This window comes from Temnothorax americanus, unplaced genomic scaffold, assembly GCF_048541705.1.
Source record: "Temnothorax americanus isolate GAGA-0224 unplaced genomic scaffold, ASM4854170v1 Scaffold34, whole genome shotgun sequence".
Lineage (NCBI taxonomy): Eukaryota > Metazoa > Arthropoda > Insecta > Hymenoptera > Formicidae > Temnothorax > Temnothorax americanus.
Genome location: NW_027509485.1, coordinates 48247 through 73586, shown reverse-complemented (window position 1 = coordinate 73586; position 25340 = coordinate 48247). Strand labels below are relative to the sequence as shown.

Genomic DNA, 25340 nt, shown 5'->3' with positions numbered 1-25340 from the left:
GCCGCCGGAACGAGACAGAATTTGTAAGGCCACTGCTCAGCCTTCCTCGAAGTAAGACCGCGAGAATACCTAGGCCCCTCCCGGGAGTCGCGTTGTGCCGCGGTAAAAGTATGAAATCGGCTGTAATTAAAGAATACGAGTGCCATAACGCGGGAGGGCCCGTGCGACGAAATGATCGCGAGTGCCCGCCTCGGGGATGAAAACGTACGGCCGCCGACAGTCAGCGTACATGTAATTTCGTTGTGATATCGTTCCGTGTACTTCGTTGCGTATGATTTCGTTGTGAGTAATTTCGTTCGCGTAATTTCGTTGCGGGTGATTTCGTCGCGTGGAATTTCATGAACGCCGTTGGCTTAACCGTGCCGTAGTTTTGAGAAGTGGCTCTCGCGCGTGAGAGAGCCTCGTAGTTATCGTTGCCGGTTAAGTTCATGCCATTGTAAGTAGCTATAACGTGCGTTTCATCGGGATTAATGGCCCACGGTTGTGTCGAGTTAACGGGTGGGGCCATTCGTGCGTTTCGAGGGGGAGAGAAGATCCCCAGCGTTGTCGCGGTAGACCGTAGGGAAATTGCGTAATTGTTTAAGGAGATTGCGTTGGTTATTGGTTAGCATCTCGCGTTTGACCGTCCGGGTGGAATTCGCTGCAACTTATGTCGGGGAATACTCTTGTGCGAATTCAATCGGGATTGCCGTGCAGCTCAGCGACGGAATGAGTATCGCGCTCGTGGGGTGACACGTGGCGTGTGCTCGAATTCTGCTTGTTCGCCGTGGAACTCGCTATCGTCCACTTGTTATCTGCCTTGACCGAAATATAATTTAATGTTTTATGTATTTGAGTGTGATGATTGCGCTACGCTCCCTCTCCTATTCCATCCGCGGTTGATCAAAGAAGCCCACGCCTGAGAAATACTGCGATCTCGTGAATCGTGGTGCGAGGAATCGCACCTGGCGCCCAACATAACACCTCTAAAATACTCAGTCGAGCTACCATCGGGGTTTCGGAGAGCAGTGTCGCGAATATTAGTAGAGATTCTAGTGAAGAAAGCGACGGCGCGCTCCTCCACGGCCGGCGAGACCGTGAGGACATCGTCGTCGTCGTTATAATCTGAAGGACAGTATTTTTGTAAACTTTCTATTCGTGTATTTATAATGGTAATAGATGTGCTGGATAGTTTTGTGTCACGAGGGTATTTTCCTTTTACCCACGCAAATAATATCTTTTTCATTACACCTATGAACACAAGATGCATACATTCAAATGGAACCTGTGATACCATTCCTATCGGTAATTGTGAGAGCGGACTTGTACCTTCTTTGTGATGAATCTCATCTAAACGCATGTGGTATTCTTCATCCGTTCGAAGAGGATGGTTTATACCATTAAAGACGTTATGATTACTATGAAAATGTGTACCTGATATTTTACATTTGGAACATGGACGTTCAGCCATATGGTTACGATGATTTAATATAAAAGCGCGAGCTGGCGCATCTGCTATAAAACATCTAAATCTTAGTAGCACTTTTTTGTCATTGAATTGTATTCCTCCATTCGAAAAAATTCTTTGAACATCTTGTACAAATTTGTTAAAGAAAACGTTAGGATCATATGGTTTTGCAGGACCTTTGTAAATACCCACAACTATTAGTGGTGCATCTTGTACATTGGCAATTCGACACTGAATTGGCCAAATATGAATGATACTTTGTTTATCTAAATTACATCCATCAGTACTAAAATCTAAAACTACCTCGTCAACTGACATACATGATGCATTACAGAGGCTTTCAATAATTCCAAGTTCCAAATCAAAATGAAGATATTCCCCCGGTGGCACAGAGGATATAGCAAAACAATTATGCGGTGTTTGGAGTAGCGTCCTAACATCCTTAGGTAATAAAAAAAAGCAAGAATGTGTTCTTAGAAGAGATAGTATGCTATTTCCCTGAACATGTGTAAGATTATTATCTATAAAGCAAGTTGCCAATTTCTCACGAAAAGATGCTTCGTGTACGGTATCTGTATGTAAGGAGGCAAGAGTGTTTTCATCACTTAATTCATGTTCATTACTGTTATTATTGCTAATAAGACTAACATGAAACATATCTGAAGGAGACGAACTATCAATTCTTTGTATATTTATTATATTTGCACTGCAAGTTTTATCGTTCAAAATACTATTGAAAGTAATAGTTTCTTCAGATGCAGTGGAAGGGCCAGGTAAATGCATATCACTCGTAGTACGGACATTTTCATTGGTCAAAGTTAATAAATGAACATTGTTTCTGTATTCTACTCTAATTCTCCTTTTTTGTCTTGCAGATAATGTGTGCAGCGTTTTTCGACAAATTGAGGTCTTTAGATTTAGATATTGTTTTTCCATATTTATATATAATGGAACTTGCAAGAGATTGCAGATACAAATTTCTTGTGTCTCCAAAATGTAAAATTTCTGTTGTGAATGCAAAGAAGAAAAGGATTACAGAGCTTCATAAAGCTTTATATAAAGCCAAAAACACGATCAAATCGATATACCATAAAACTACTAATGATGAAAGCGAGGGATCAGACGTAGAGAATAAGAAACTACTAAGAGGATAAACCATCAATACAATAGACAATATTTTGAAATGCACTACAATATACGTAAAACGTACAAAATCAATTGAAAAAACTAAATAAATAATTGTAAGCAATATCAAAGCAGTATCAGTGACACATGGTGTCACTTTTTCCAGCGCACAAAAATGTTATATAACTGTAGCCACAAAAAACTTATTAACAAATAGACTACAATCATATTTGCAATAACGCAAAAAATCACATATTACTAAACATTAAAAAATTAAGTATAGTTTAAGTCAGAATTACCTCTCAGATTTAAGTGAGTGTCTGTATCTTTATATAAGTAGGAGATAGATAAGTTATAAACCATTTCAATTAATGTTTAGGGCAGAGTCTTAACTAGCTCTCCACACACCGCACTGAGTTTTTACGTAGAGGCAACTACATAAGTTTTATAACTTTTCAAAAGATGGTAAAACGAGGAGTCGTAATGCGGACCGCGTGAGCACACGAGTTTAAAAATATAATTTATAAGAAATAATATAAAAACCGCATTAGTAAATCTATGCATTACAATCCATTTGCATGGAAACACCAAAATATTGTCTCACTAAATCGTGGAGAAATTGCGTGTACCTTGCCCGCGGTTGCAGCGAATTTCCAGGCGATGCGGTTTACATACGTGATTATACGTATTTACAATACGTGGGTAATCGGGGACTACGAATCGTGTCACCGATTCAAAGTGACGTCGGACTTCACTCAAACCGAGCAGTCTGTAACACATAAAAAAGAAGAATGTATTAAATATAAGACAACAGACATAAAAAACAGTGCACATAACGTTTAATGCATGCAAAGTGATCGGGCAAACTTACCTTGCCTACGGCTGCAGCGAATTTCCAGGCGATGCGGTTTACATACGTGATTATACGTATTTACAATACGTGGGTAATCGGGGACTACGAATCGTGTCACTGATTCAAAGTGACGTCGGACTTCACTCAAACCGAGCAGTCTATAACACATAAAGAAGAAGAATGTATTAGATATAAGACAACGGACATAAAAAACAGAGCACATAACGTTTAATGCATGCAAAGTGATCGGGCAAACTTACCTTGCCTGCGGCTGCAGCGAATTTCCAGGCGATGCGGTTTACATATGTGATTATACGTATTTACAATACGTGAGTAATCGGGGACTACGAATCGTGTCACCGATTTAAAGTTGGACTTCACTCAAACAGAAGTTCCATTCGTAAAGCAAAAATCTGTAAAGCGAAGACGGCAACATAATATACTAAACAAGAATAAAGTACAAAAAGTAAAATAAAACTAAAATCCTTACCAAGGACGCAGAACTGTGTACGGCCACGTACGACCATGCGACCAGGTACGACGCAATGGAACACAATAGAACACCAAGCGGCACGCACAAAATACCAGACCGTCCGTATCGTCACGAGCCGGATGCGTGACTCCTTGCCCCCGAAGTAAACGAGCATAACAAGCAGTGGCGTTGTGCGCTACAACTATAATAGAATAGAAATACATTTTATTTACTTGGTTTTACGTATAACAGCGTCGCAATGACCGAATTCGGAATACTATAATGACACTTTCGTATTTTTACAAGACGTTGAAAGACGAACGCGATAAAATACGCATATATATTACACGAAGTCTCATATCGTAGGAACACGAAATACAAACTAACCTGAGCACAACGCTTTTTAAATGTGAATAATCGCACTGGTTATTTAGAATATGAAGAGAAATATAACGACACTTCCTCTTTTTTGGAAGAAAGGACAAGAAAAACTTTTTCTCAGCCTGAAGACACGTACGTTCAAATGATACCTACAACTGCTCTTCACAAGATAATTCCCACTTCAGTACGCTGGTTTCACTGCGCGTTTTATGACGTCGTGATTGGACGTAAGAACCGAGGCGCCGTAGCGTCATGCGCACCAGCCATTCCGGCCGGCGCGGCGTGGCGCGTCGTGCGCCTATCGGGACTGGTGCGCATGTCGCTACGGCGCCTGGATTCTTACGTCCAATCACGACGTCACAAAGTGCGCAGTGAAACTAGTGTGCTGAAGCGGGAATTATCCTGTGAAGAACAGTTGCAGATACCATTCGAACGTGTGTGTCTTCAGGCTGAGAAAAAGGTTTTCTTGTCCTTTGGTGTGCCGCTTGGTGTTCTATTGTGTTCCATTGCGTCATACCTGGTCGCATGGTCGTACGTGGCCATACACAGTTCTGCGTCCTTGGTAAGGATTTTAGTTTTATTTTACTTTTTGTACTTTATTCTTGTTTAGTATATTATGTTGCCTTCTTCGTTTTACAGATTTTTGTTTTACAAACGGAACTTCTGTTTGAGTGAAGTCCAACTTTAAATCGGTGACACGATTCACGTTCCTCGATTCCCCACATATTGTAAATACGTATAATCACGTATGTAAACCGCATCGGCTGGAAATTCGCTGCAGCCACAGGCAAGGTAAGTTTGCCCGATCACTTTGCATGCATTAAACGTTATATGCTCTGTTTTTTATATCCGTTGTCTTATATCTAATACATTCTTCTTCTTTATGTGTTACAGACTGCTCGGTTTGAGTGAAGTCCGACGTCACTTTGAATCGGTGACACGATTCGTAGTCCCCGATTCCCCACGTATTGTAAATTATACGTACAATTACGTTTGTGAACCGCATCGCTTGGAAACTCGCTGCAGCCGCAGGCAAGGTAAGTTTGCCCGATCACTTTACATGCATTAGATATTATGTGCTCTGTTTTTTATGTTCGTTGTCTTATATACCTATGTGAACCTGGCACTCGACTTTCGAAAAATTAATTTTTTTACGAAAAACGTTAGCATTTTGTTTGTAGTTGTTTGTAGTAACAAAAATTTCGTTTGTAGTTTAATTCATTAAAAATTATAAAAAAATTTTTAATTACTCGCACCCCACTTGGAAATATCTCAGATCCGCTTGCGCCATTTTCTTCAGAATCGCTTATAGTTGTTTGTAGTGCTTTTCTTGTCGTTTGTGGTTGCATCGTTCAAAAGTTATTATATTTTTACAATAAACAAAAAGTGTAACTTTGCTAATTTTGGAGATATCTAATATCCGCTTGCGCCATCTTCTTCAGAATTGTTTGTAGTGTTTTTCTTTTCGTTTGCGGATTTAAGATATCTCTAAAATTGGCAAAGTTACACTTTTTGTTTATTGCAAAAATATAATAACTTTTGAACGGTGCAACTACAAACGAAAAGAAAAGCACTACAAACAACTACAAACGATTTTGAAGATGACGCAAGCGGATTTGAGATATCTCAAAGTAGAGTGCAAGTAATTTTTAAAATTTTTATAATTTTTAATGTATTAAACTACAAACGAAATTTTTGTTAATACAAACAACTACAAACAAAATGCTAACGTTTTCCGTAAAAAAATTAATTTTTCGAAAGTCGGGTGCAAGGTTCACATAGGTGTCTTATATCTAATACATTCTTCTTCTTTTGTGCTGTAAAACCAGGTAAATAATATATGTATGTCTATTCTGTTACAGTGTTACAGCTATATGCGAAATTGTACTCTCGCACAACGTTGTGCTTTCTACATACAACGAAATATCGTTGGCGAAGGTGCCATTATTATTCGGACTTCAACCATTGCGATTGGACGAAGAACATATTATATTTTTCAGTGGGATAGCGCGCTGAAAATCGTCTCGTCTCGCACTTAGTTTGGAAATACTTTTGCTGGCACTAACAGATATGGAGAACCGAGAAAAGCGTACAACAAAAAAGCCACTACGCTATCGAACAACTTCTTCAGAGGATGCCCCTAAGAAACACTACAAAAGTCATACAAAATTGACACAAAAACATAAAGACGCAATAGGGCGAGACATAACTGAGTTAACAAACATTTTTGATGACGAAAATAACACTGAAAGTGGAACTGATGGTTATACTTCTACTTCTGAAGACGGTATAAATAATTCAAGCAAATCAGCAAAACGCACAGTCGACAGGAATGTTTCGAAGCAATCAGACCAATTATTACCTGATTCGAATTCTGGACATTTGACACAACGTACAACTACAAATATCGCTCCTGCTTCTGTAAAAATCTCTTATCAGTCAACTCCTAATCAGACGGCCACTAATAATATATTGCACTGTACATCACCAAATTCTACATCACAACATATTCAATATTGTCCATCCCTGACATCCTCTACACAAATGCCATATAGGCAAGAGAATATTCCAAATAATCATTATCCACTTCAGTCTTCTTGTACAGAAACGCCATATAAGCAAGGAAATATTCCAAATGATTGTGTACTCCCAACACAAGTGCCACATGCACATCAGAATATTCCAAATAACAATAATCAGTCACAATACGCTGTTCCAAATAACAATAATCAGTTACAGTACGCGGTTCCAAATAACAATAATCAGTCACAATACGCTGTTCCAAATAACAATAGCAGTCACAATACGCTGTTCCAAATAACAATAATCAGTCACAATACGCTGTTCCAAATAACAATAATCAGCCACAATACGCTGAAAATGTCCCACTATGGCCACAGCTAAATAATGCAGCTCCAAATGCAAATAATAATATGAATGAAGTCCGTCCTGTATTGCAGCCTATTGATTATAACAAGTACGTATAACATTAATAAAAAAAATAATACTACTTTATAGCAATGCAAATATATACATAGTTCAAAATATTGTTACATACGTTTTGTGTTTATTTGCAAGGATAAATGTTTATACATAAAATAATATTTATTCTTTTAGACTGCAGGAACGCCTGGACAATATGGATGCACAACTACAGTAAGTGTGAACATGAAAAGATATTATATAGTAAAAATATTTTTACTGTATTTATCTCTGACAAGCAATATATACACTGTTTTTTATTTATAAAATAATATGTGTTGACATTTGCAGACGTATTTTTAATGCTGTACAAGGCATGGTAAGAAATCAAAAACCAAAACGTCCAATACCAAAACCAGCTGTTTTACCGATCACATCCATGGAAGAGATGGTTGCTTTTAATAATATTGGAGAAGACATATATTTTGAGGTGGTAAGTAATACTCGTAACATATAATGTATGAATAAAATATAGAGTTAACCAAAATATATAACATTACGAAAATTATGCTAAATTTCTGTTAAATTATAAATGTAGAATGCAAATTTATTTCTACTTATATTTTGTTCTGTTTATATTATCATGTATGCAATATTTCTTTTTGTGTGCCTCGATATTTAAGGTTGCATATGTCACATGTGTTATTATAAAATATATGTAATGTTTACACAAAAAACTTATATTTAGTTTCATATATAGTGTATTTAAAGTAGAAATATTAACATATTTTTAATTTTAATGTACTTTGCAAGGATTATATATGTAATACATTCTTAACGTATTTTGCTTTTACAGGTACGTTACTTTAAATTTATTGGCGGCTTTCATATCAAAGAAGTTGTAAATATGTGCTTAAAAGAAGCAATAGCTGAGGCTGTAACGCCGCATTTTACCTGGTGGGGTAATGAACGTAAACAGGCCTTTTCCAAAACTCGTCTTGTGCATGCCATTTATGGTAGTATTTTTTTCTCTTTTATACACATATTATAGTATTGCACTAATTATTTATACATGTGTTATTATTCATTGAAAAAACTAACTTTCAGAAGCTGCATGCGATAATGCCCATTTTCAATCACCTTGTCGGTTAGACTTTCAAAAACACATGAAGGAGGCTCTAAGAACATGTCAAGAAAGGTACAGGAGTCGAAACCGGAATAGGCAACAGGCAGTCGAAAATAATCGGAACAACCGTGATTATTAGAATAATAACGGAAATAATACAAACACAGAGACCCCGGAGCACAGTACTGAATAGAACACGCAGAGTAATACAGTACAGCATAACGACATCTGTTGTAGTGAAGCACATTTAAAGTTTTTAAGATGTTTATAAGTTTTTAGTATATCTCTATTAAGACGTATCTACATTAAATATAAATATAATGAGTATGTAAGAAATATATAACTTTTTAAGATATCTATAAGTTTTCAGCATATATCTATATTAAAGCATGTCTACATTAAGTATAAATAATATAATAATAATAATGTTACTGCATGGATATAGTTTATTTTGCGATTATATATGAAAATAAGCAATATTTCGTATTACCATGTAACCAAAGATATTTTTTAAGATAAAAGTTTATATACATATACTCATTCACCTATATGTATAACTGTTATAATAATATAAAAGAAAGTTCGTCACCTTTAAAAAAACATTTATTAGTTTATTATATATATATATATATATATATTACATATATGTAATATATATATGTAATAAACTAATAAATTTTTTTTTTAATTCTCTATTTGATATATTACATACATGTAATATATGTATATATGTAATAAACTAATGAATGTTTTTTTTTAATTCTCTATTTGATATATTAAATAACAATTTATAAAGGTGACAAACTTTTTTTTATATTATTATAACAGTTATACATATAGGTGAATATAAGACAGAGAGTGTATGTATATAAACTTTTATCTTAAAAAATATCTTTGGTTACAGGGTAATACGAAATATTGCTTATTTTCAGATATAATCGCAAAATAAACTATCCATGCAGTAACATTATTATAATAATAATATACTCTGTTTTATATTCATATAATAATTATTATAATAATGTTACTGCATGAATAGTTTATTTTGCGATTATATCTGAAAATAAGCAATATTTCGTATTACCCTGTAACCAAAGATATTTTTTAATATAAAAGTTTATATACATATACTCTCTGTCTTATATTCACCTATATGTATAACTGTTATAATAATATAAAAGAAAGTTTGTCACCTTTATAAATTGTTATTTAATATATCAAATAGAGAATAAAAAAAAATATTTATTAGTATATATATAATATATGTAAGTATATACATATATATATATATAATATATGTAATAAACTATATAATAATGGTATTATTTATTCTCTATTTTTATTAAATTCGAAAATTGCCTATCCGAGCCAACGCTGTTGGCTTTGAGTGACTTATTATTCTTATTAAGTGTATATTACACTATAAATTACTAATACATACATATATATATTGTATATATATATATATATATATATATATATATATATATATAAAATGCTAATACGTTTGTAAACCTATAAATACAAGTTCTCCTCAGTGTATATTTTAGTAAAAATTATCTTTGTTTCTTCCATCCATTCTCCGTCAAGTGTGTCAATCGCATGTTATAATAAATGTCATCGTGTTGCATTATTCGAGTGTATAAGAGATAATTAAATATAAAAAAAGATCTCTATCTTAAATATTATTAATCATAGTTTCATCATCATTGCAATAATGCATATTAATTAATTAAACTAATTTTAACTCCTATTTTTGTCGCAAATTTGTTGTTTAGACAGATTTTTTACATTTCAGCCGCCAATCTGTCGTCAACATGTTCGATAAACCTGCTCGCTGTTGACTGCCAATTTGTGGCGTATTTTAGCATTTTTGAATAACAGATGCTGTTGCATTCTTGCGTGACAGATGCTGACACTTTCGTAATAGCAGAGTTGCTTGATATTTGTCATGAATCTGTCGCCAATGCATTCAACAGACCTGCTCGCTTATCCGAGCCATCTGTCGTCAACATACATTGTTGTATTTTTGCGAGATGTTTGCTGACACTGTTTGCAATAGCAAAACTGCTTAGCATTTGCCATCAATCTGCCGTCAATATGTTCGGTATCTGCTTGCTGTTAACTGCTATTCTGTCATATATTTTGCCGACAAAGATTGTTGCATATTGACGGAAGTGTGCTAACAGAATTGACAATACCAAATTATGTTTCCCATTTGCGGCCTTTCGGCAAACATAATTTGTTGCCAACGTTTGCGATTACAGATTGTGTTAGCTGGGTATCGATCAACCTTCGTCCCGAGAAGAGACCCTCGGCGGGGGTTGTTGCCTCGCGAAAGACGAATCACATCGATCCGCGACGTACAGAGTTGCGCGGTGTACGTAAATTAGAAAACGCGTGCGCGTTTTGAAATCGTGCAGTCGGAACAGTAGGCGCGACAACCGGGTGATCTCGGGCAAGTTCGTGTCAAGCCCGAGGGTTGTTTATGCTCGCGCCAGAGGCGTTCGCTGTCGTGACAGCGTCCCATTATACCGACTTTACCTTAATTTTAAACAAACAATATTTCTGATTTTTTAAAACAATTTTATCGACGAAACTGAGTGAGTACACATGTTTCGCGTGTTTACAAACTTTCCGAAATTTTGAAAAGCACGACGTATTTGCGCCGTATTTTTCCTGGCCCATATATTTTAAATATATTTATTAAATGTGTATCATAATAATATCTTTTTAAATATTTCATATTTTTTAATATGAGAAGGTTAATGACATGGAAGACAGGTAGTTTTTTATAAATAGATGTAAAAGAAGTCGGCACAATATGGTAACATATCGACGAAGTTAGTCGCGTGAGTTCGTCAAAACCAAGAAAACGAATATATTATACACGACGGGATATTGGCGACTCGAGGATAAATATATTAAAAAGGTAAGCGAGGATTAATATATTAAAAACGCCGGGTGGTCGACGAAATTCCCGTCGATCAATTTATTTTTAAACATAAACCGAACATCAGGCCGATTATATCATTTGGATATTATGCCGACGTCGGCGCGATGTTACAGCCAGTGCTGGGCCGACTGATATATTTTCCTTATAAAAACCTTATAAAGACCTGGCGTTATATGATCATTCGAGTCCCGATAAGGCAATATTATCAGGTCCCGACAACTAAATCGGGCAAACATTATAATATGATCCTCATTTGGGCCCTACCTCAATTTCTAATCGGGATATCGCGTACGCTCTATATGTATCAAAATAATTTTTCAAGTTTATCAAGCGCGAATAACGACTCTACTTCGAGGCTATCTCTTATCGCTAAATTGCACACGGATGCACGCTTATTCGCAGATTTTTATTAATGCATTTGCCATTTTATTCCAAAAATCTCAAAATAATAGAGAATTTTTGTCCTTAGTTTCGCTTAAGTCTTATGTCATACAATGTAATAATATTCTTATCGCCCCTCTCCCGCAGAAAGAGGTGGGTGGAGATAAACCTCAGTTCGCGTGAAAAGTACAATGCTATCCAAAGAACTATCCACGCGAAGCAAAGTTCATCCCACCCCACCCCATCCCTTTTTACAGGACGAAACAAGGTCTATCATTGTACAAGTTTTCAACTTTCCACGCGAAATGATCCACCCCCCGCCCACCCTCGCCTACATGTGTACTGTATTTAAAAATGGCAAGAGAAATCAAAACAGAACATAAGTTTAGGAATGTAATGAATGTTTCTCTATATAACACGTATCTCTATCACTAGTCTCAGTATGTCATATAGCTGTATCAATCAGTTGGATAATTTCAAGAAAATTTCCTAAATTTTCAACATAAATTTGCACAAATTTATCAATTTAACATACAATTTTAATTTTTCGTGAAATTTTTTGTGTGAGAAGAAAGTCGTTCGTCGCGAAATAACGTCCAAAAATGTCCAGAAGTGTCCAAAATGCCAAAATGTGTTAGTACTAGTCAATAGTTCCGAAAATCGCTTATTTATGAAAACATATTTTAAAGTTATAAAAAGTCGAGATCAACAAAGAGTAACATGCAATTTCAAAGTTAGTGCATTCCACGAAATATGGTTTGAACGAACACATATGAATCTGGTTAAAATTTATCATTTTATTGCTTATTTTCTACTGCTGCAACCACCGCGATACAAATGTCTGATTAATGAATTAGAATTAAATCATAGAGATGTAGTCGATTAAATAAACTTTTGTCGAAAGGTAAGTAATACTTAACAAAATTATATCACAAGTTACATTACCTAATTCAACCTAAGTGATATGTATATAAATCCAACCTAAGCGGTAGTAGCTTCAACTTTTCTTTAACAAAATTATTATATCACAAATTTGTGTTACCTAACTTAACCCAAGTAACATGTATTTCAAAAAAGATGTGAAATCTTTAAATTACGCCAAATACAAAGAGAATATATATATTGCTTTAAAAAATAATTGTTGTGCAATTATTTTTAAAAAATAAAACCCAAGTAGTACATATCTTTGTGTTCCCATTCCTATTCCAACCCAAGTAATTTAATTCTATTTAACAAAATTATAATATTACAAAGAATTATTTTTATCACAAAAAATTAAAAAAGTAACAATACAAAATAAAAAAATATTTAATTAAAATAAAATAAATAAATTTTTCTTGTAGAAAAAAACTTGGCGCTGCTTTTCTTACTCTCGTCACATTCTTCTCTAAATTATGTTTGTTTTTTTATTCAATCACAAATTTTTGTACTTTATTAAATTTCGAAGTCTAGAGAGCGCCAAGTTTCTTTACAAGAAAAATTTATTTATTTTATTTTAATTAAATATTTTTATTTTGTACTGTTACCTCTTTAATTCTTTGTGAAAATGATTCTTTGTAATATTATAATCTTGTTAAATAGAACTAAAGCTATACTATCACTTGAGTTAAAATAGGAAGATACTTAAATGGGAACACAAAGATATGTACCACTTGGGTTTTATTTTTTTTAAATAGTTGCACATTTATTTTTCAAAGCAATATATTAGGTTGGGGAAAAAGTAATCAATTATATTTTCGCTAGATGGCTAGAGTGATATATATCACGTTATGTATTAATCGCATTGGTTATTCTATAACTGTTTTGTGATTGGTCGATTTAGTTGAGTTATAGCGCGTAAAAGATGGACATCAACAAAGAAAAAATTCGGTTAAATATTTTACAATTTTGCTTCGATAAAGACGAAAATGCAAGCCAGGCGGCTGAAATTGTGAATGGTGTTTATGGTCCCGATACTGTCACAGCCAATCGCGCGCAATTTTGGTTTCGTCGATTCCGTTCCGGTAATTTCGATGTTAAAGATGCACCTCGCACGGGTAGGGACCAGGGCTTCTATGAGAGAGGCATCATGAAATTACCTTTGAAATATGGCAACAAATTGTAGAACAAAACGGTTCATATTGACCCAAATTGAACAATCCTAACTATGTTAAATAAAGCCTTGAAATAAACGAAAAAATAATGGATTACTTTTTCCCCAACCTAATATATATATATATATACTGGAGCGGTACATCTGTCAAAGAATAACGCAGGTGTCCTAAGGTCAGCTCAGCGAGGACAGAAACCTCGCGTAGAGCAAAAGGGCAAAAGCTGGCTTGATCTCGATGTTCAGTACGCATAGAGACTGCAAAAGCACGGCCTATCGATCCTTTTGGCTTGAAGAGTTTTCAGCAAAGAGTATATATATATATATATATATATATATATATATATATATACAATTAGCGCAATTTAAAGATTTCACATCTTTTTTTGAAATACATGTCACTTGAGATAAGTTAGGTAACACAGATTTGTGATATAATTTTGTTAAAAAAAAAATTGAAGCTACTACTTAGGTTGATTTTTTAATTTAAGGTAAACGTACCAGTGGCCGCACACTTAAGCCACAATTCAGATTGTGATACAAATTTAGCCCATTTAGACGCATGCTTGGTACAAATGACTTGAACCATCTTGAAGCTTAGGGTTTCTAGTTTCTAAAACACATGCCATGTTTATTTTAATATTCAGTCATTTATTATTTATGCCGCGAAAATGATAAAAAGCTCAAATGTACCAGTGTCCGCACAGCCTTTACTCGGTATGTCCCACCCAGTGTCCGCACAATACGATATTTAGGCTGCGGTCCACTTGGTGCTACAAATGCTTCGAAGCATTCCTCTTCTCCTTTCTTTCAATGAAGAAAGAAAAAGAAGAAAAACGCTTCAAAGCATTTGTGGCGTCAAGTGGACCGCAGCCTTAAACCAAAATATATTCAGCCGTAACATAACCTCTCCATGTAAACAGCAAACAATTTTTCTGATACTGGTTACACAGATTCAGCATGCACATTAGATTTATTGCAGATATATTATCAACAATGAGTACTTACTTATCAATCGGTTTTCCACACGATATTTTGTTTTCTTTTAATCAAAACACCAGAATTAATTCCGTAGTAACAACTTTGCATCGATCGAGAATCAGCGTGCTACGCGATGTGCGGTTACTGGGACTAGCGAAGTTCGCAGGGTTGTACCAGTATCCGAACAGCCGTGACGTGCAAGACCGAATAAACAATTTAAAATAAATGGTAATCCGTGCAAAATCATACTTCAAATTTGTTTGTTATTACAATAACGTATTGTAGATCCCTACACAGGTTTTAGATTTGCAATATTCTTCACGAAATGCTTAATAAATTGAAAACATTAAAGTCGTGTGCGGCGACTGGGACGTGTGCGGCCACTGGTACGTTTACCTTATACATATCACTTAGGTTAAATTAGGTTACGCAACTTTGTGATATAATTTTGTTAAGATTATATAAATTTCTTGAATGTAGAATAATATTGTTGCATTGACATTAAAATAAAAAAATCACTCACCGGCCGATGCGCAACAGCGGAGTTGTAATACTACACGTTGATCAGATAATTATCTGAAACATACAAATATTTTTACATTAAAGCATTGCAGTCCCCAAGATAATCAATATTTGTATTGTAAAAGTAATAAATTAATGATTCGAGTATAATGTAAGGGCAAATCACGTCGCGCTTGAGAAAGTGGCGGAATCCGCCACGGGACAGCAAAATAATAAACGAATCCTACTCACTTTACGGTCGTTCCGCCGTTGCCCGATGCCTCCCAGACCCCTCCTCCTCTCCGTGGTCCTTCACCGATGTCGCATCTCCGTCGACGCACTCACTCACGACATTCACGAGCGAAAATCGACGATATCGTCGCTCATGATCGCGCGACACTTTGTACGGCACTCCCGGTATTAATCTCGCGACGCGGCGCGTACTTTATTACACGATGATGGAAGGATTACATCGGAGATGTCTGTACGATCCGCTCGACGATCCCGTCGGCCCGTGATGCCCCGCAGGTAAACGCGACGAGCGAGTCTTAAGCCCTATCTACATAAGACGCAGAACACGAGTCGCAAGCACACACACAATCTACATGTCAACCTAACCTCTTTGTTAGATTGACATGTAAACTGTGCGTGTGTCTTGCGACTTGCGTTCTGCGTCTTATGTAGATAGGCCTTTACATGATGTATGTGAAGTTAGCCCCGCACTTTTTGAATTTTTAGTTTTTTTTTATTGTGCCGTATTGTGCTACGTTTGTGCTGTATTGTGCCGCAAACCGCAACTCCGTAACCCAAAGCGTATTCGAGAAAATTAAAAAAAACAAAATTTTTGATAGCCCCGCACTTTTCGAATTTTCAGTTTTTTTTTATTGTGCCGTATTGTGCTAGATTTGTGCTGACTTGTGCCGCAAACGAGAGATTGATAACTTCGATAACAATTAAGAAAAAAAATAAAAAAAAAATTATACTAGCCCCGCACTTTTATCGAAATAAACCCATTTTTTTTTTGGTTGATAGATAATAATTTGTGCCACGTTGTGCCGTTGGAACTAACTCGATATTTCTTTTCGTTGGGCAGATAAAAAATATTAAATTTTTAAACAAAATAACAATTAATTACTTCAAAATTAATTACTTCGCATTTATCAAACTTCTGTAAACTGTGCTGAGTTTCGCTAGATGCGAGTACAACAAAGAAATGGCCAAAAATGCATAGAAAGTTGCAGGGGTTGAAAATAATGAGCTAAGGGAGAAGGAGAAATAGGGGTGAGAAAAAAATTTTACAATTTAAAATTTTTTTAAATTGTGCCGGGTTGTGCTCAAAGAGTACAATAACTTTTCTTAATGACAAAATGTCCGCAAGTCGTTAGTTTTCGCAGCACAACCATCTAGAGAAAGCAGTTTTTAGGAATTCCAATTTTCAAATTGCTATAACTTTAGAACCGTGACAGGGAATGAAATTTTGCGACTTGTGCTGAATTGTGCTGGACGGGCACAACAAGAAAACGGCTAAAAAAGAATCGAAAGTAGCATGGGGTTTAGAATTCTTCTACAACTAAAACCCAAGTTTCTAGTTGTATTGTAACAGTTGTATTGTAAAATCCATAAAATGTGACCTGTCGACATTTTGTCACTAACGAAAGTCATTGTACTCGCCTAGCACAATCCGGCACAATTTTAAAAAATTTAAAAATGCGAATTTTTCTTCTCACCCCCATCCCCTTTGGCTCATTATTTTCAACCCCTGCTACTTTCGATTCTTTTTTAGCCGTTTTCTTGTTGTGCCCGTCCAGCACAACTCAGCACAAGTCGCAAAATTTCATTCGCTGTCACGGTTCTAAAGTTATAGCGCCTTGAAAATTGGAATTCCTAAAAACTGCTTTCTCTAGATGGTTGTGCTGCGAAAACTAACGACTTGCGGACATTTTGTCATTAACAAAAGTCATTGTACTCGCCTAGCACAATCCGGCACAATTTTAAAAAATTTGAAAATGCGAATTTTTCTTCTCACCCCCATCCCCTTTGGCTCATTATTTTCAACCCCTGCTACTTTCGATTCTTTTTTAGCCGTCTTCTTGTTGTGCCCGTCCAGCACAATTCAGCACAAGTCGCAAAATTTCATTCCCTGTCACGGTTCTAAAGTTATAGCGCCTTGAAAATTGGAATTCCTAAAAACTGCTTTCTCTAGATGGTTGTGCTGCGAAAACTAACGACTTGCGGACATTTTGTCATTAACAAAAGTCATTGTACTCGCCTAGCACAATCCGGCACAATTTTAAAAAATTTGAAAATGCAAATTTTTCTTCTCACCCCCATCCCCTTTGGCTCATTATTTTCAACCCCTGCTACTTTCGATTCTTTTTTAGCCGTTTTCTTGTTGTGCCCGTCCAGCACAATTCAGCACAAGTCGCAAAATTTCATTCCCTGTCACGGTTCTAAAGTTATAGCAATTTGAAAATTGGAATTCCTAAAAACTGCTTTCTCTAGATGGTTGTGCTGCGAAAACTAACGACTTGCGGACATTTTGTTATTAACGAAAATCATTGTACTCGCCTAGCACAATCCGGCACAATTTTAAAAAATTTGAAAATGCGAATTTTTTTTCTCACCCCCATCCCCTTTGGCTCATTATTTTCAACCCCTGTTACTTTCGATTCTTTTTTAGCCGTTTTCTTGTTGTGCCCGTCCAACACAACTCAGCACAAGTCGCAAAATTTCATTCCCTGTCACGGTTCAAAAGTTATAGCGATTTAAAAATTGGAATTCCTAAAAACTGCTTTCTCTAGATGGTTGTGCTGCGAAAACTAACGACTTGCGGACATTTTGTCATTAAGAAAAGTTATTGTACTCTTCGAGCACAACCCGGCACAATTTTAAAAAATTTTAAATTGTAAAATTTTTTTCTCACCCCTATTTCTCCCTCTCCCTTAGCCCATTATTTTCAACCCCTGCAACTTTCTATGCATTTTTGGCCATTTCTTTGTTGTACTCATCTAGCGAAACTCAGCACAGTTTACAGAAGTTTGATAAATGCGAAGTAATTAATTTTGAAGTAATTAATTGTTATTTTGTTTAAAAATTTAATATTTTTTATCTGCCCAACGAAAAGAGATATCGAGTTAGTTCCAACGGCACAACGTGGCACAAATTATTATCTATCAACCAAAAAAAAATGGGTTTATTTCGATAAAAATGCGGGGCTAGTATAATTTTTTTTTTATTTTTTTTTCTTAATTGTTATCGAAGTTATCAATCTCTTGTTTGCGGCACAAGTCAGCACAAATCTAGCACAATACGGCACAATAAAAAAAAACTGAAAATTCGAAAAATGCGGGGCTATCAAAAATTTTGTTTTTTTTAATTTTCTCGAATACGCTTTGGGTTACGGAGTTGCGGTTTGCGGCACAATACAGCACAAACGTAGCACAATACGGCACAATAAAAAAAAACTAAAAATTCAAAAAGTGCGGGGCTAACTTCACATACATCTTTACATGGCGGAAAATTTCGTAAAATCACATGGCCAACTTCACTCGCCAGGAACAGCCGTCGCGTGAATGCTACACTTGCTGCTTGTCAGGCAATCTTGCTTAACTGTAATCAAAAATAATCGATTTATGAACATTGTATCTATCCTCCATGATCAAATATTAAGACACGATTAAATTACAAGATTGAACATACGACGACAGACTGCGATCGCTAATTAAACACGATATCGTCACTTACGATCGCGCGACACTTTGCATCGGCACTCCCGGTATTAATCTCACGACGTAGCGCGTACTTTATTACACGACGACGGACGGCGGAAGAATTACGTCGGAGATGCTATGAACGAAGATATACAATCCGCTCAACGCCCGTTACTCGATTTAAGTAGCATCCGCTCGTGTCCTTTATCCGTGTTCCAAAATCGACGGTAATTTCATTCTAAAACCGCGCGACACGACGACGACACGAGACGCAAGGCGAGTCGAGTCGCGAGTCAAGTTGACGATTGCAAAAAACGAGACCGATCGTCCGAAAGAATATAATCGGAAAGTCAATATTATCGAACGCGATATACATACATTGGCATCCGTATAAATTCCGCGAAGCACATGTATTAAATGAGCATTCGATATATCACAGTTTTCCGTAATCTAAACCGGCGATTCGTGTATTATTCCGCACTGTATTCCGAAAGCAGTGACTTCCAACATGTAGACTCCAACATAGATCCGCGAGCGCCGCAAACGCGCGTGAACGGCAACTCGAATAGTGGGAGTAAACTAACTAGGTCGAGAGAACCAATCGGCATCGCGGAAAAAAACCGAGCTACATCTCGAGATTTTCGAAAGAACTTCGATATATTCGAGTATCGATTTAATTTCTATCTATCTCGGCCATTGTTCAAATAAAAAACGAAGCCACTTATAAAGCTCCTTGCACAATGTCAGACAACAGGCAATAAGAACAGGAAATAGAAATCAGAAATCATGTATAAATGCAGAATAAATAGTGACACAGGCAACACAGTTTCCGTCATGTTTGAAATTCTGTGCCTATTGTCTATTGCCAACCAATCATACCATTCAAATTTTTTAGGTTGTAATTAACCATTTTTTGGTTATTTCCTTTTCTTTTTGTTGCCTGGTATTGTGCAAGGGGCTTAAGGAAATGCTAAAGTGACTGAATACCGACAATTACAGTCAAAGGTCTAATTTTGAAACGGCTTTATAGATCGCAAAATCCTTTTACAGGAGTAAAATATAGGTACTAATGAAGGGTGGAAATGTAAAATAATTAGTAATAATTAAAAAAAATTAAAAATGCTGTTACCTTATTTTCTAATATAAACAGTTGTAAGTAATATGTACAAAATGAAATATTCCCACCCTTCAGAAGACGTGCACAAACAATAACGTACCTTTAAAATTGAGATTGAAAGCCTGAAATAAAAATGAGAACTTCGAAAAAATTATAACCTATAACCATGTGTCTATCCTTGCTTATCATCATTGTCTATACAAAGACAGATATAGAATTCGGTCGGTAATACAATTGTCTTTAGGATCCCCTTAAGGGGATCCTAAAGCCGTCTGTAATACCGGCTTTTTTTCTTAGCACTAATTTTTTAATTGGCTTTATAGAAATGCAAAATTCTTGTCTAGAATTAAAGTACGCATCAAAATCTAGGTCATGGTGGTCGAATTTATATCGAAAACGAGAAAAAATTAATATTTTTGTTAATTTTTGTTATACGTGACGACAATATTTGCTTTGTACAAAAATTCCACAATAAATATCCACAAAATTAGATCGGCATGACCTAAGGACAACATTTAAGAACAATATCATGCAATTAGATCTAAAATTGAAAGCCTAGAAAAAAAGATTAGTTTAAATAAACTTTTATATGTGCAAAAGCACATTCAGGTTGACATTGCGTGTATAGCGAGAGATGACGCAGCACGCGAAACAAGGACAGATGCCTCTTGTTAGACAAAGACAGATATAGATATATGACATAGAAAACAGGATTAGAAATGTTGACATTACCGACGTCGAGGAAGTTCAGCCTTCACTTTAGGATCCCCTTAAGGGGGTCATCCCGTGTGACGGCTTCAAAAAATCGATTTTTTTTGCATAAATCTAATCTAGAGCATGCATAGAATATACTGGCAAAGTAATTTTCCGAAATTCGAAGTCATTGAAAAGTTACAGCAGTGAGAAGGTAAGGTGTTTAAGCACGCAGTTGAGCGCTCGGCAGGGCCGATAACAAGAGCTATTGTATACCTTCAGATTGTAACCTGAAGCCGATTCTAATCACACGCACACATATTTAGAGATATGCTGATGTCTTGAAACTCAAATTGAATGCAACGGTTGCTTAGTTTTGGCTTCGCAGTCAGCGGCGTAATAGCTCTTGAGTCGTCGTAAGCAGTAATATTTTACCGTGCAAGTGTTTCAAGTTTGCGATGAGTGACAAGAAAGAAACAAGAAAAACTCACGCTCATGCTGAGCGAAAAAAGAAGAGAAAATTTCAAGGAAACCGTTATTCATTGGAAAATGATCTGGATTATACGTCGGCATCAGCGAAGAAACTGCTTGGAAGCATGAACCTGGAAGTGCCTGTTGCTTCGAATTTTGCGTACTGTATCTTAGAATTTGCATCTGCATTTTCGGCAATTTCAGCAAATGTTATATGCAAAGAGTGTAAAAGTGACGTGACCTTTAGTCAGACGAAGAGGAAGGGATACTCTATGCACCAGGAATAGCAGATTAGTGGTAAGCAAAAATTTCATGGTGTAATTCATACGTGAACTTTCAAACGCGTTTTTCTCAAAACTGTATTTTTTAAACTGGTGTCCATGATTTCTCGAAAACGGTTCAATGGATTTAAATAAAATTTGAATGGTAGATTCAGCACATGTGTGGCTATCGCGGGAACTAGAATTTTTTAAAAAATATTGAACCGTTTTCTGTCCGCATAAAAAAATAGTCGCAAAAAATCATGTTATTTTGAGTTATAATTTTTAAAAGCATGCAAAAAATTGAATTTTTAATATTTTCAAATAATCCTAGTTCCCGCGATAGCCATTTATCTATAGATTAAAATGCAATTTGGCTTTTTTATTTCAGATAAACCAGTCTGCCGGAATCGTGGACACCGTTTGTCTGCTTTTTTTTTACATGGATGCCATTCCAGTGATGTAACTCGCCATCGACGCTATATTTTCAAATAAAAAAATTTACACATATAGTTTTAGATGTAATAAATATATAGTAAAAATTTAGAAGCTCTGTATTTTTTCATTTCGCCGCAAAAAAATGCAAAAAAACCTTAAAAAAAAAAAACGGTCATCACACGGGATGACCCCCTTAAGGAGGTTCGATGGCTTCATCGGAGGGAGTAGTGGGACGCGGGGGTTCTGGAAACAGCGCACTAGCGTTTGAAGTAGTGGGAATGAAGGGGATTGCTCTGATTGGTCGCCGCGTGCGTATAATGCGTGCTGCTGTTCACGTCGTTCACGACCGTGGTAGTCTAGCAGACGAAAAATCAAGCAATTATGCTTTAATAATTAATTTTTCTACGAAATGTGCGGTAACCTTCCCCTTTCTTTCGCTCATTTATTTGTAAATTATTAAGTTACATGTGCATATTTTTCTTTCCTTATCATTTGCATTTTTTCTTGCACTTATTTCATTCTGAAGGTATATGCAATATATCATTTCCCATAAAAACTTATGTTAAAAATGCAGCTAGTTTCATGAAATTTTAATATGTTGTTTTGGAATGCAAAATAGAATTGTGAATTTTTTGATAATTTTTTACCGTCCCGTTTTGAAAAAAATCTAATCCAAAAATTGTACTTTTTAAGTTTTCCATTCGTATAATTAATTTTGTATGATATTTTAGCAAAGAAACTGTTTATTTTCTTGGAAAAATACATTTCTCACAGTCTTCTGCAAGTATATCCAACATAAAACGATTGTTCCTTAATTGCCCACCTGTCAGCATTGTGCATGAGCCCTTATTGACGTTAGATGGGCATTTAAGCCTTGTGTCCACATTGCTAGAACTGCGTTCGAGTTTTGGTTTAAACCAATCAACTTCCAGCTCTTACAGAAAAGCAGCGACAAATAGAGCGATTGAAAATCCCAATAGAGCGAAGCGAGAAATAGTTATTCTACCGAAAATCAATAGAAAATGTTGACTAAACTCTTTGAGATATAGTTATGAACAATAGAGCTATTATATTAAGTTTGAATATTTCCACCAATGGCTGCCGAGCCATAGTTACAATAGGCGGCCGATAGTAGCGGCGGCGGCGTTACTTGTAAAATGATTAATTTGTTAATTTTTCAATAAAAATGCAATAAATCATTAAAATTATGATGGAGCAATAAAGAGCAATAAAGGAGCAATCGTTCTATGCCGGATTTAATTGCATAGAATTATTATAAATGTTTTTCAATAAAAATTAGAAATTTTTTGTTTTTATTAAATATTTCAAAAAATAATAAGTTTAAAAAGGGAGCAATTGTTGATTCTGATGAGGGAGCAATTAGGGAGCAATCGTTTGAGCTATAGTTCATTAAAAAATATAAACTTGCACAGCGCCAACTTATTTCCGGTCTATCTTCGAGCGTCTTCGCGATCAAAAAATTCGATATAATCTATTATTTCTAGAATATCTCTTAACATTATACAAAAAATATTAGTATACTTTAATAATGTCAGTTTATAATTCTTAATGTTCTTTGTAGTTTAAAATGTTCAAAATACTAAAAGTTTTCAAGAAACATTAATTTTCGTACGTTTTCAATATGCTATATTAATAATAGATGTAATAGATTTATGATAGATGAGCTGTGGTCCAGTTATCTCTTACTTTTACGGTTGTGTAAGTATAAAGCATTTATTGTCTGGAAAGTTAGTCTCATGCAAATGCAATTTATACAAAATGTTTCAATTGAAACGGCGATTACACCCTATATGTGACTATTATACCGTGTGTATCAAAAATTCAGGAACAGCCAATTATCTCGGAAAGTATTGGTTTATGAAAAAAATATTTCATATAAAAGTTGAAGGGTTTAAAGAAGGCCAATAAATGATCTTATTAAATTTGGCCGTTCCGGAACTTTTGGTACGCACGGTATATATCATATACATATATGTATGTACGTATATATATACACCTATATTTTCTAACTTATTAAACTGCGCGTCGATTCTTTGTCGGACTTAAAACTTTATCTTAATATTTTTAATTTTAATATTATATTTCAAATCTGTGTGATCAATTAATTTTAATATTTTAATAGTTTTCTATTTATATATATGATACCAAAAATATTCAGAAATCAATTGATTGATATGAATCCTTTACAGGTATATTAAATATGAAAGATAAGACAAAAAGGTATATTTTAAAGTTCTTGCCCTAGAAGTACATCTACATCTACCTATTCAGTAATGTTTAAAAAAATCATCGACGAATGACGAATGAGAGCACGATATAATAAACACAATATAAGTAAGTAAGAACAGTAGGTAATAGGTACTCCGTCAAGAAGTTGGAAATAAATATGGCGATTCACACAACTAATAATATGGCGATTGTCATGGTAACTAATAATAACCAAAGCTGGAAAACACAGGCAACAGAAACAGAGATTATTATTCTGTTCCTGTTGCCTGTTTTTCATTGTGCATGCAGCTTGAAGAGCGCTCGCACAATCAACAACATGGCGGATAGTTAATACAAAAATCAAAGACACACGAAGTGTACCTGCTGTTCTTACTTATACTGTGCAATAGAACTGTTTTCTTTAGCTGCAGTATGGCAAATTTTGCATTTAAAATAAGTGTTACAAGAAAGCATTAGAAAGTGAAAAAGGAGATAAGAACTTACAGAAAAAATACATAATATATGCAGCTGAAGAAAACGGACTTGGTGAAGCGATAAAACGGAATAGAAGCTAACGAAAAACGAAAAAAGGAATCCGCCTGTATATACCCCTATTCTGTAACTCTTAACGACTCACCTCTTCGTGACTTTGTTCACGTTCGATATTAGCCAGACTGGACCGCGAGCTACGTCTGGTGGAGCTCTTTTCTTCACTCAGCAGTTGTGCTACTTGTGCCTTGTTATCCCAGCTCTACCAGCTCCACCAACAACTGCAAAAAAAATAAAAACAAATGGTCATATTATGAATCCATATTATTAAACAAATTCAATCAAATTTTAATTTCTATATAACTTTTTATTGTATATATATATATATATATATATATATATATATATAAATACAAAATTTATTTTAATAATTCAAGAGATTTATAATTGAGTGGATCCAATAGATTTACCATCAGGTTCGGAAAATTAAAACTCTGTAACGTTGGACATTTATTTACTTTTTAATAAATACATGTGTTTTTATTAATGTTGTAGAACATGTACGGAAAAAAAATTACTTGAAACAAGTAAATCCTGCTAGGGAGCTTCAAAGAAATAAATTATTGAAGTAATTTATTTCTTTAAAGCAATGAAATTTTACTTAAAACAAGTAAATTTTACTTAAAATAAGTAACTTTG

General features: G+C 35.2%; 2 protein-coding genes across 8 annotated transcripts in view; one reads left to right on the top strand and one right to left on the bottom strand.

The window, feature by feature from the left end:
- The window catches only part of LOC143901453 (sentrin-specific protease 1-like), a 156814-nt gene that overhangs the window by 86213 nt on the left and 45261 nt on the right, over positions 1-25340 (bottom strand). For 2 of the 7 annotated variants that reach the window (XR_013258074.1, XR_013258075.1), the window contains exons 2-5: positions 24790-24922; positions 18736-18843; positions 15487-15793; positions 15257-15309 (exon numbers count right to left, since the gene is read on the bottom strand). Coding sequence is in view for 5 of the 7 variants with exons in the window: in XM_077413780.1 (XP_077269906.1) it covers positions 824-2383 (1560 nt within the window). In the remaining 2 variants the exon portion in view is untranslated. Of the gene's footprint in view, positions 1-528; positions 3342-3443; positions 3584-3685; positions 3839-3915; positions 4100-4284; positions 4511-15256; positions 15310-15486; positions 15928-18735; positions 18844-24789; positions 24923-25340 lie in introns of those variants that run through there. The other 5 variants (XM_077413780.1, XM_077413781.1, XM_077413784.1 and 2 more) reach the window with 5 other exon arrangements.
- LOC143901525 (uncharacterized) lies at positions 4627-8816 on the top strand. Its single transcript, XM_077413901.1, has 7 exons — positions 4627-4840; positions 4918-5070; positions 6141-7255; positions 7396-7434; positions 7552-7693; positions 8057-8216; positions 8308-8816. The coding sequence occupies exons 3-7, from the start codon at positions 7212-7214 to the stop codon at positions 8463-8465; spliced, it is 543 nt and encodes a 180-aa protein (XP_077270027.1). The 5' UTR covers positions 4627-4840; positions 4918-5070; positions 6141-7211; the 3' UTR covers positions 8466-8816.